Raw genomic sequence first — 12,244 nt, 5'->3', positions numbered from 1 at the left:
GAAAATAAATGAGAGCTGCAGAAGCAAGGGAGCGCTAATAACAGTAGGAAGTAAAGGGATAAAGACAGAGATAAGAGGCGGTTACATCATCTTGAAACGCAGATGGAGCTGTATAGTTTGCATCAACACGTCAAAGCGGTGCCGCGTGTGTCCTGTTCCAGAGCTCAGGTGTCGTCTTAATTTGTGAATGAATGTTGTCATTGTGAATTGTTGAGTAATGATTCACGCAGTGCACGAATTAGCCTCCAGAGAAGCAGTCATAACACCGTGTCGTATTACAGACCCCACAGGGTGCACTTCACCGTCTTTGTTTGTCTCAGCGAGGGTTTAAGGTTTATCCAGCGTCACGGACTGAAGGTGGAGGCACCAGATCGTATCTTGCTTGCAGCTGGCTGCTTGCCTGCTATCTGTTTTACAAAAAACGAGTGGGAGTAACAACAGCGCATTGTGAAAACGCTCAAAGGACACGTCTTGTGTTTTGCATCGTCAGCAAATCATTGATTCGACTGATTGTTTTGAATTTGGGATTCGTTGAAGGAAATGTGGAACATCTTCCCCCACCTTCCTGGTTCTGTGATAAGATGTGGTTCTCGGGAAGTCTTGATTGTATAATGCCAGCAGGGGAATTATAATGTTTTAGTATTTATGGTAGGGCTGATTGAGTGGAACTCTAGTGGGGCTGCTGCATTAATATGCAGCCATACTGACAAACAGGAAAAATAATTTGAAGATAGCCGTCTGCTTTGCAGTTTCACGCCTGGCTACTTGGTGTCAAATGTCAACTTTCTCTCCCCTCCCCCCCTAGGGTCAGCCGCAGGGTCGGAAACCCGGCAGTGGAGATTTCTGGCTTAGTATCTCTGATGTGTTTCCTGGTGCAGTAACAGTAATCAAAGTTTATATTGTTATGTATCATATGATAGGGCAGTGGTTCCTAACGTGTGGATTCACTCCCAAGATAAATACAAAGTGACGCAGGATGATGGAGGAGTTCCTCATTGGGGCTCTAGAAATCTTTAATAGGATCCTCTTTAAAGGATAAAAACATAAGGAGACATGCTAAATATGAGGTAAGGTAATGTAAAAGGCAGAAATGTGGATAAAGAGAACTACTGTCTTAAAGAGAAAGTGTCAATTTATCAAATAGCATCACCCGCCCTTTAAACTCACGCTTCTTACTGTGAAGACGTTTTAAAGCCAGAAATAACAGAGCAGCGTATGCTAGCAGAGTCAGACAACCACACAGACAATGGAGCGTTACTCAAGCAGACGTTCACAATGATGGTTAACACTGTGAGTCCCCCCCCAGGGTAAAGAGGGTAATGGCTAAAGTGGATGCACGTCTTCATAAATGAGAATAAATTGGCCCTGCGGGACCGGAATACCACCTCTCCGGTTTGTGTGTTTGTGTGTCTCGGTGGGTGGCTGGATCACATTTTTGTTAAAGGGAGTGCTGACACACATGTTTGACATACAGGAAGTGTCCCACGCAGATTCTTTCATTCACAGATGTGACATCACAGACACAGACACGGCGTTCACGTGTCGCGCTTTGTTTTCTGAGGCCACGGTTTTATATATCTGCACATAAAAACAGCCGCCCTGGCAGAGCTAAGCTCATTATACATGGTGTCGGATGTGGTTAGGTAATGACAATGAGAGTGCGCGTTGGGACACTGTACCAGCTCAGGACCCCTCCTCCCTCCTTCATACACTCATCTCTAAAACAACAAACTTTACATAAGGTTTTTTTTTAATGCTTTCCTAGTTCTTTAATAAATAATGACCTGTAGCCTGAATAAACACATTGTTTTTTTCCTACTTAATATGCCTCCTTTGTTCTTTTCATTGTGCAGGAGAAGCAAAAAACATCCCTCCGTACCCGGGGCCAAACAAGATGAGGGACTGTTACTGCACAGTCAACCTGGACCAAGAGGAAGTCTTCAGGACCAAGATTGTGGAGAAGTCGCTTTGGTACAAGCCCAGCTGTCCATTTTCTACTTCTGTCTTTTTAACTTTGCTTCTTAACTTTTTGGTGTGTAGTTACAGAAATATGCAGTTGTGACATTTAAATAATACCTAAAGGCAAAGCTGATCATGAATTTAAACAAAAAGAAGCACCAGAGTGTTAAAAATGGCAGCTGGAAAGGGAAAGCGATTGAGGTGTCTCACCTGATGTCAGCGTGTCCACCATAGTGGAGATGGTTCAAAGCCAACATGTTTTAAAAGGCACAACTTTTATTTTGAAGGCGAACCTCCTCCATTTCCGGTTTGCTGCACAGTTTCACTACAGCTCCGAGAGTAGCTGTGCAGTGTCCATCACAGTGTTACGACCTGTCTAGGGCCAGGCAATAACATGAGTGAGGCACTCGCTTCCCCCCCAAGACCCAAGCAGCCACAGGAAACAAATCCGTTCGTTATATTGTGATTTATTTACAAAGTGGAAAAAAGAAGAGGAACAACAGAACGGGAGTGTCAACACTTCAGGGTGAGCCAAGGCCAAAATAATAAACAAAACAAATCTACACAAATCCCGCACCCCTGACCTTACCAAAACAAAGTCAAAAATAAAGACAGAGTCTGACCTCCTTAACTAATTCAAACCAGGAGAAAAATGGGTGATCAAAAGAAACGGCAGCTCACCCCTACCCACTCCACTTCCAACACTTTCAAGCCGCACTGCAGCCAGCGGCTGCCACAGTTACACTGCTGGGTAATGAGGAGAAACGCGAGGACCTCTCCAGCCGTAGCACTCCAGCCTCCTTTTAATGGGCGGGTCCTCCAGCTGGAACCAGTCACGTCGGGGCGGTGTATCCACGCACCAATCGGAGCAGAGCCCTGGCACAGCTGAATTAACATAAACAGATATTACCTGCCCAGAACAAACACATGAAAATACAAGTTCGTAACAACAGAAAGAAATCACAAAAAGTTTTAAGTCAGCCGTTCAGGAAATAACCATTTGTCCCTAGTTACAGTTGTTGCTGGTTGCAGACCAGTCTCCAGACCTGTGTGACTTATTAGCTTAAACCTACCTACACTGTCACAATGACTGTTACATATCTAAAATATCAGACGTTTACATGGTTACATGTGGTTAGTGGTCACATGTCTGCAAAACCTCAGTACAGCCTAAAGATGTTTTGACGTATATATGACCTATAGTTTGTTCTGGTCTCAACCAGTGGATGAGTTTGTAACCTGTAGCTTTTTCCTGTGGTTTGGTTTCTGTTCACGCAGTAAAAACTCCAAGCCAACCGAAACGCGTCACTACACACCATGTGAAAACAGGTCTGCTTATTGGCCAGATGCATCTAGGGCAGTAGAACAAGATCAAATACAGGAAAGATGTCCTAATATTTGTATTTTTTGGCATCAGACTGAGACCATTTGAGTGGGATTACGGTGGTCACATCTTCACATACAACCAACGCCAAGGGAGAAAATGAGCCATCTAAACAGACTAAACCGGTGTTCCTCAGATCAATAAACTACTCAATAAACTACTATTATTTTCACTTTATGATATCTGCGCTGTTGCTCACACTTGAGGGAAAGCTGAGACGAAATCGATTGAGTCAAAATGTACTTAGCCCAAGAGGGCTTTATTTTCATTGTCTCGTGTGATTCATTGACAAAATCAATCACTGCTGAACAAGGAAAGGAAAAAAAAATGTGGTTGTGATGTTTACACAGAGGGGAATGCACACTTACCTTACCCCAACTAAGACACACCTGTTCAGACAACACTGAAAAATACTTTGGAGGCGGGAATAGTTTGCAGATTAACCAACCAGTCCATCGATTAGCTCATGTTGTTACTTTCCAAACATGACAGCTTGTGTTTCATAGAATACTTTGCATTGAAATACTGCTATAGAAGTAAGAGTATTACTTGAAAATTTGACGCTGTTTCCAGACAAAGATGAAATAAATAAATTATAAGGCATTTATTTGGTGTCGAAGATAATGCAGCATCACTTAAATAGCATGGTTCACAATCGGTTGTAAAGGGGTACACTGGTACTGAAACCCACTGCATTCACCATACCAAGGAAAACTTGCACACTGTCTTTCTCAGTATGACTTCTCTATCTAAACCAATAGTCTCTCATGATAATGAAAGATCCGATCATTTTTTCTTTGAATAATTCCAAAACCTTTCATTGCATTCGTGACTTGAATCTGCATTTTGCTATATCTCTTTGTCCACAACATGTTGCAGACATGTGACCTGAATTTCTTCTCTCAACTTTAAGAATCTCGCCATCTGTGTTAGTTGTGCAGCTTGCTTTATCAGACTGATCACAGTTCCTCTCTTCTCTCCTGCAGTCCGTTCTACGGGGAGGACTTCTACTGCGAGATCCCGCGTAGCTTCAGGCACCTCTCCTTTTACATTTTCGACAGGGATGTCTTCAGAAGGGACTCCAGTATCGGTGAGTAGGCAACTGCTCCTCTCGATAAAAAAACTCACCGTTTCACCTCTCGCTGCGGGCGTAACGATTCTGAAACCAAGGCGAAATTCTGTCGTGTGAAACCCACCCCACCCACCCACCCTTTGCTTCAACTGTTGAGCTCTCTGTACTCGATCCCAGAGAAGGCATGCTGAGACAAACCTCAGTGCAGCAGCTCAGTGCATATGTGTAAACACAGACAAACAAGTTATATGTTGCGTGGGGGACCGTGGTAAATATACTCACCACAGGTTTTTATTGTTCTTACTCAAACCTCCCACTGTTTTTACCCATTGTGCTGTGATTGGATGTTAAGTTGTTAGCTCTATCTGACTAGACGCTTCCATCGTAGGCAGGCAGAGCAAGATAAGTGACAGAATCACAACTCATGATTTCTACAGGTTTAAATAAACAAAAACAGCTGCATGAGAGCATAATGCAGAACGATGCAAGCATGGCGGTGGTGTCATTATTCTTTTTGCAAGGGAGTTCGTTTAGGTGGATACACGCACCTGGTGAAACCATTCATTTGTGCTGTGGGTGTAAAATCAAAAGCAGCACCTTAGTGAAGGTCACAGCTGACATTTAGCTGACTTAACCTTTTTCCATGCTCAGCACATCAGCTGTTAAGTGAAAGGGAAACAGCCAGTCAGACTGGAACAAGAGCATCCCTCCCACTGATCCAGTACAGCACCTACCGCAGACTCAACCGCGCTTCACTTCCTGTGTTTTGATTTGCAATCGTGGGCGACTGGTCTCTCATACTTATTTCTACCGAACCATCAATAGGTACCAGTGTCTGTCTCCATGGCAACGTACAGACTTACTGATGTTTCATTGATGTTTTTCCCATGATCCAGGAACTCTCTGTTCTGGGTCGGGACACCTTGTCAAACACCATAAATTACAGCAGCAGCTAAGGATGCATTATTTCCTTGTTAAAATGTTATTTTTTTCTGCCCAAAAACAACATTGTTTGGATTTCTTTTTGTCTTGTTGCACAATATAGTCTGGTGAGCTTAATGTTTTATGGAATCTCAGTAGTTTAATAGCCACCTTTGGTGATTCAGTTTGAGAAAGAGAGATATTGTTGCTTTCACAATTTGATGGAAGACAGACTTCATCAGGAAGAATGAGGAAAAAGAGGGAGGGACAGATAACTCATAATCTGAAGGATCTATAGACATCACAGCTTTCACCTGAGGAACATTCTTTAACCAGCTATTACCTATCAGCGCCACATGGCTAATTAGCATGTTATTACAAGACAAACAGGATGTCAGAAAAGGGGAAGCGGAACTGCGTCATGAGCTGTAGATGTTTACATAATGTGGATTTGTCTCAGTTTCAAAGCTGTTACACCCTTATTGCTTTCTGATAACTTTGTGCTTTTATTGCACGCTCACAAGAGACCATTCATATCCACGTTTTGATTCGTTTGCATTTGTTTCTGACTTTTAATTCATTCGTGCACACGACCACGATGAGGAGCTTGTCTTATTCTATAAATCAGCATGTTCTGGAACAAAGACCATAAAGTAATCCTGTAAAACGAGAGATAGAGATAGAGATAGAGATTGTGTCTTATGTGTGTGCAATAGCATTTTGGGTGCTGGATGTAGTAAGAACATGGGTACTCTTTTGCTACTAACTACTAACTCTACTGCTGCTATTGTAAGTGGGAAAAAATCTACAGTTGTGGTCAGAAGTTAACATGCACTCATCATAGGCATGAATATAATGGCAATTTGGGGGTTTAATAATTTCTTTGAACTGATCTTTTTCCAAGGTGTAATGATTGTACAGGATACATCATTAAAAAAAACAATAATTGGGAGCACAAGTTTGAATTTATTTTGGATTTTCTCTAGTCAACACTGTGTCAAGAGCTTGCATACAAGCTCAAAGTTGTACACAGACCCTTCCTAATATTTGTTTATATGTCCCTTAACAAGTTGCACCTCAACCAGACACTTTTGGTAGCCTGGTATAAGTGTGGTTGCATATTTAAACGCTCTTCTTGGCAGAATTAGTAGAGTTCATTCAAATTGGCTGTTTTGTTTTTTTTGTTTTTTTGTTTTTGGCATGAACACAGCTTTGAAGCACAGTCCACAAATTTTTAATAGGGTTGAGGTCGGGCTTTTGGAAGGTCATTCCAAAACCAGTTTTAATGTGTGTTTGGAATCATCGTCCTGTTGGAAAACCCACTTGTGTTAATGTTTCAGCCGTTAAGCTGTTAATTTGAGATGAAGAATTTGGAGATAGATTTTCTTCTTCATTAATTTATTACCTTTGTCCAGTGTTCTAGTACCACTGGCAGCTAAACAGCACCAGAGTATAATGCTACCACCACCATGCTTGACAGCTGGTACAGTGTTCACCTTTACTACTCCAAACATGCCTCTTGCTATTGTGGCTAAACAGTGTAATCTTTGTCTCGCCTGACCATAAATCTTTTCTCAAGAAGAAATTTGGTTTGTCCACGTGGGCAGATTTTAGTAAATTTTCTTGGTTGGCAACCTCTCAGTTCATGGCAATATAAACCTCACTTCACTGGTGTTCCAGACGTTTCCAATTCATGTCAGCCTTGAGCCTTGGTGGTTCCTGGGTTGCTCCAAAAGATACTAACAAATTTCTTCTCATGTGAGGTTGGCAGTTTGAATTTTGTGGCGACACATCAGAATAACTTGTACTGACATTCAGTTGTTGAACTGATGTTCTTGGAATTTGCACTTGTTTGGAAATGACTCCAAGAGACCTTCCCAATTTGTGTAAATCTTCAGTTCTCCTTAGATCTTCACTGAGTTCCTTGGACATTTCCATTGTTCTGAGTATTGATCAATCCAATGAGTGCTGTCAAACAAATCCTTTATTGCCAGCAAAGACAAACTACCAGCTAAAGTCAAACATGATCATTACAGTTCAAACAAATCCTTAAAAGCCCCCAAATTATCGTGAAACATTCATGCCCACAAATTCTGTATGTAAACTTGCGACCACAACTGCATATATATATACCATCATATATGTATATGTGTATCTGCATAGTGGGTATGACTGCTTTATCGCGGAACAATGTTTTGGCTACAAATACGTGTCAAAGCTGTGTGTTTGTTTGTGTGGGCGGATGTTTCTGTCATTGGGTGTGTCAGTGTGTACTGGTGGGTTTGGATGTGCAGCGTGGGTGTGTGTGAGGTCTCAAGTACCACACACACAAATGGAAAAATGTGCGTGTGTGTGGGTATGTGTGTTAATGTTTGTGGGTGTTGCAAACCCCTACTCTGACTGATTTCAGAAAAGAAATGACAGGGGTCATTTCCAGGCTACCGAAGTGCACGTTGTTATATTTCTGTGCCAGGTGACTGTGTGCATTAAAAAGCAATTGGCATGTGGTTTTACAGTACATGAGTAGACATGTAAGTATTTGTGTAAGAGTTTGTCAAGCATTCACAATCTACGTCACACTGAAGTACACAGGCTTTTTGGGATGCATGAAGTGAGTTGTGTTTTTCAGCTCATTTATCTTTGTGTGCTAACATGTGCGTAGGCAAGGTTGCTGTGAAGAAAGAGGACCTGCAGAAATATCACGGGAAAGACACCTGGTTCCAGCTACAACCTGTCAGCGCTGACTCAGAGGTGCAGGTCAGTACAAAGACACGCAGACGTACTTTTATAACAAAACTAAGCGTGCACTTTTCATCTCTTCCTCTCTTTTTGTACAATCTCTAGTTGTTGTTTTTTTCTACAGAGCTAAAGGCTTTTTATATCTCCCCTAAAACTGTGTACAGTTAAAATCAAAAGCTGGCATTAAATACTTTGAACGTCAGGATAGTCAACATTAAATCAAACCTAAACCATAAATCATCGCTGGTAAGAGAAAACCTTTATTTGGGTCAGTCTTATAATAGCATTTCTAATTTCTCCACTTAATGCAAATTTAACAGTTCACAGCATTAATCCCATCACACAGCTGCACAGTCATGTTCCCCTTTTTTCCCCGTACACTGATAAGTGTTTTTGAAAATTTTCACAAAAAAACATCTTACAGTGAAACATAGTGTGAAACAAGACGTTGTATTAGAATATTGTAAGCCCACATTGCTTCATTATGACCCTCCTTTTATTTGTTGGTGCCATTGTTGTTTCGATGTGAGTTCATTCCTTTTGATTTTTAATATAAACCAAACACTTGGTGGCAAACACATGTCAGGTAGTCTCAAAATCTTAAAGTCTCAAAGTCTTAAAATTTTAACCCAGCACATGGAAGATCCCAAATTCGAGACCAGGTATCGACACAATTTACATTACTTACCTTCAATTTATGTGTTGATAGCTATAGCAGTGCCCCAGGTAATGTTAGCGAACTTTATCTAACACTAGCTGACATTTATTAACATTAGCTGGCATTTTCAAACATTAGCCTTCAGTACATGGGCCACCTGATCAACCTGGTGAGCTATAGTGGCACCTCAGCTAATATTAGCTGCCTTTAGCCAACATTAGCAGGCACTAGTTTTTGATACATGGGTTGCCTGTGAGCTAAAGTGGCAAGCACTAGCTTAAGTCTGTCCTTAATCTAATATTAATTAGGGTAGCTAATATTAAGAACTTGTGTCACTTTCTTTACTTGTTCATGTAGTAAATCCCCTTTTAATAAGCTCTTTTGTTTAAGGGAAAAAGGCCCTGCTTAAAAAACATATTCCTGAAGGTAAGGTACTAAACAGCACTGTTTAGGTACGGAAATACAAGTGTTTTAAATGTACTCATATCAAAACATTTTAAATATTACACCTTCCCTCCACCATGTATAGATGTAGTGCATCTGTGTGTTCGTGCCTGAATTGGGGCAGAACCCAAACAAACAGACTGTGTGTGCACCTGAAACATTTGAGACTGGAGGGTCAAAGTCACCTGTGTCTCTGTGTCTACATAAAAAACATTTGTTCACCTCCAAGAGGTAACGTGCAGCTTTTATAATATTACTCTATGCTCTCCATTTGCCATGAATGAATGAAATTAATGGCTAAATGTCAGCTGATTGACAGATGTGAGAGCTTATGTTTGGACCGGAAGTTTTTTCTTTTCATTGACTCGTCTCGTATGACAAAGATAAAAGAAGTGTTTGCGGGAAGATTAAAGGACAGCGCTGGGTGAAAGGGTCGTTTTAATGTTCAGCGTGGCACTGTTTGCAGTCTCTCTGTTACCACTGATGTGTCTGTCAGTTGCTTTGTCCTCTTTCCCCTCGCTCACAGCCAGTCGCGGCAGATGACTGCCCCTCTTTCAGCTTGGTTCTGCTGGAGGTTACTTCCTGTTAAAAGGGAGTTTTTCCTTCCCACATTTACCAAGTGCTTGCTCACAGAGGGGTTGTGTGATTGTTGGGGTTTATTTCGTTTTAATACTGTAGGGTCTTTACCTTGTTGTTATGATATGTACAGATTTAATTTTATAGCACTTGTCCACCATACTTATTTATTACATGTGCTGTATTCACTACTATTCACTATTCAGCAGTGTCACTCACCCACACACATGCACACACAGAGTGTGAGACACAGTGAACAGTAACATCTGCAGACAGATGGGTGTGTGTAGCCCTAGAGCAGGGGTCTGAAACAGAGAGACATTCATGCGAGGAGCCGAGGAGAGGAAGGATGTGTGAGAGAATGAGACGAGAGAGAGAAAAGCGAATGTGATGGATCAGATGAAGTAGGAAGATAGAGTGTCTCTCTTCTCTTTTCAATAGAGGACACATTGTTTTGCCTGTGTGCACATGTGTGTGTAAAGTGTGCGTGTGTTTGTTCTCTCAGCTTGAATCGCGCAGAAAGAGCCAACGCCTGTAGGTTTGCATACTGATGCTGTTAATTAATGGAGTTTTTCTAGACAGCTGCATCGCTGCACTGTCATCATGTCATTAATCCAATCACTTCAGAGGAAGAATAACTTCAGCATGATGTTCAGGCTCACAGCTATTTTCACAGTGTCTCTGTTAGTGAGGGAATTCCACTTGTTCATGATTGTGTGTTTTTGTTTTGTGTGGGGATTTATCAGAGATAAATTACTCCGTATTTCTGTGTGTGTTGAATGAAACTCACTCTCCGTGGATCGGTCCTATTCTGAGAAACCGTTTCACGCCTTAGATAAGATTAAGTAACACCAAGTTACCAGATTGCATGTCGGTTTCAGTTTCAGATTTAGCAGAAATTTGTCTTGTGACACAAACCAACTGTATTTCCTGTATATCAGGGTAAAACTCTGTAGCGGTCTGAATTTTATGCTGTGTTCACAGTGGACAAACAATGGGCTAATAACAGGTGTCTCTGTTTTTGTATCATGCAGGGAAAAGTGCACCTGGAGCTTCGTCTGAGTGAAGTCATCACGGACAGTGGCGTCATCAGCCATAAACTGGCCACACGGTGAGGCCACACATACACACAAACACGTAAACACACAACAAATGCTTATATTTAATGTACATTTTTTTACCTGCATTGTCATACCATCTTTCTTTGTACCACTATGGTGCTAACAGGTAGTGACAAAGACACTGTTTTCTGTACATGGCCTTTTGTTGTTTAGAAATGTGACTGTATTCACATGTGACAGGTAAAATTGAGCGATGAATAATGATAATTATGCTCATGGATGAATTATTACACGTACGACTGTGTGCGCCTGTTGGTTTTCCAGCCTTTGTAGCATGTAGCAGTACAGGCTGATGACGAGCCAGCGTGGCTCTGTTCCCAGAGAACATCGTGGGTAAGGAGCTTAGAGCGGGAAGCAGCGGGTCATCTAGTCAGATTTCTCTAGAAAGACACGTGTACGGCAGAGACGGGGAGAGCCATGTCCATTAAGCAAAGAAGTCTTAGCCATCATTAATTTAACGTTAAGTGTTGTAAACTGGAGACCCAGCTTCATTCACGTCTTCAGAGTTGAGTCCCGTGTGGGTTTTTTACGAAGAGTTACATTTTAAGCACGTTGTTGTCTTGTGTAGTTTTTGTTTGATGCTACACACAGGGGGCTTTCTTTAAAGGCGAGTGCATAGCTAGTTTCAGTTTCCATAAATCACAAAGACACAGACGATGGTTACATCAATTTAAACCCCCTTCCTATCTCTCAAAGGGAAAAACATGACATGCTGGCAGACGTTAGTACTCATTTTACAGCAGAATACCTCAAACACAAAGTCAGATATGTTTCTGACTGAACTCCACACCCCCCAAGGGTTTAAGACTACAACTATGAAGTAAGTGTGTAGCCTGCTGATTTATACTGAATGAATTCCTCAATTCAAGTGGTGTTTAAACTATTTTAAGAAACCACTATCACCAAAACAGAAGCAGAAGCAGCAGGCTGTATTACTTTTTATTAAAATTACTGCAAAAGTACAAACAAAATAAGAAGAAGGTTTCTAGTCTTGTTACTTTAGAGTATTCCCAGAGTTAAGATCTCTTCTTATCTTGTCTGAATTTATATGAAGTCAGACAGAGTGGCTCCATAGCCCTGGGTTTGATTCTAGGGGACAAGACACAAATCCCTTGGGAGTTGTATCAGGAAGGACATCCAGTGTAAAAATGTAACAGTGGCAAGCCCTTGTGAATAAGGGAGAGCTGAAAGCTGAAAGTAGGATATACAAACAGACATAGCCACAGTGACATCACCCATTTGTTACTGAACTCTGCATTTTAATGCCTCAGTGTTAGCATGTGGGGTTTTTTTTGTGTACTTTTTTAATAACTAGGTTATCAAATTTGGACCCGAGGTTGGTGAGTTGACGTATAAGCTAGTAATAGCAA

General features: G+C 41.4%; 1 protein-coding gene across 2 annotated transcripts in view; it reads left to right on the top strand.

The window, feature by feature from the left end:
* Positions 1–12,244, top strand: part of rasa3 (RAS p21 protein activator 3) — a 43,556-nt gene that overhangs the window by 13,439 nt on the left and 17,873 nt on the right. For both annotated transcript variants that reach the window (XM_031729595.2, XM_039609437.1), the window contains exons 2-5: positions 1,854–1,971; positions 4,330–4,433; positions 7,999–8,093; positions 10,788–10,864. In XM_031729595.2, coding sequence (XP_031585455.1) covers positions 1,854–1,971; positions 4,330–4,433; positions 7,999–8,093; positions 10,788–10,864 — 394 coding nt within the window. The remainder of the gene's footprint in view (positions 1–1,853; positions 1,972–4,329; positions 4,434–7,998; positions 8,094–10,787; positions 10,865–12,244) is intronic.

Source organism: Oreochromis aureus, linkage group 1 (assembly GCF_013358895.1).
Source record: "Oreochromis aureus strain Israel breed Guangdong linkage group 1, ZZ_aureus, whole genome shotgun sequence".
Classification (NCBI taxonomy): Eukaryota; Metazoa; Chordata; class Actinopteri; order Cichliformes; family Cichlidae; genus Oreochromis; species Oreochromis aureus.
The sequence above is the reverse complement of the archived record's forward strand: the minus strand, read 5'-3'. Positions and strand labels throughout refer to the sequence as shown.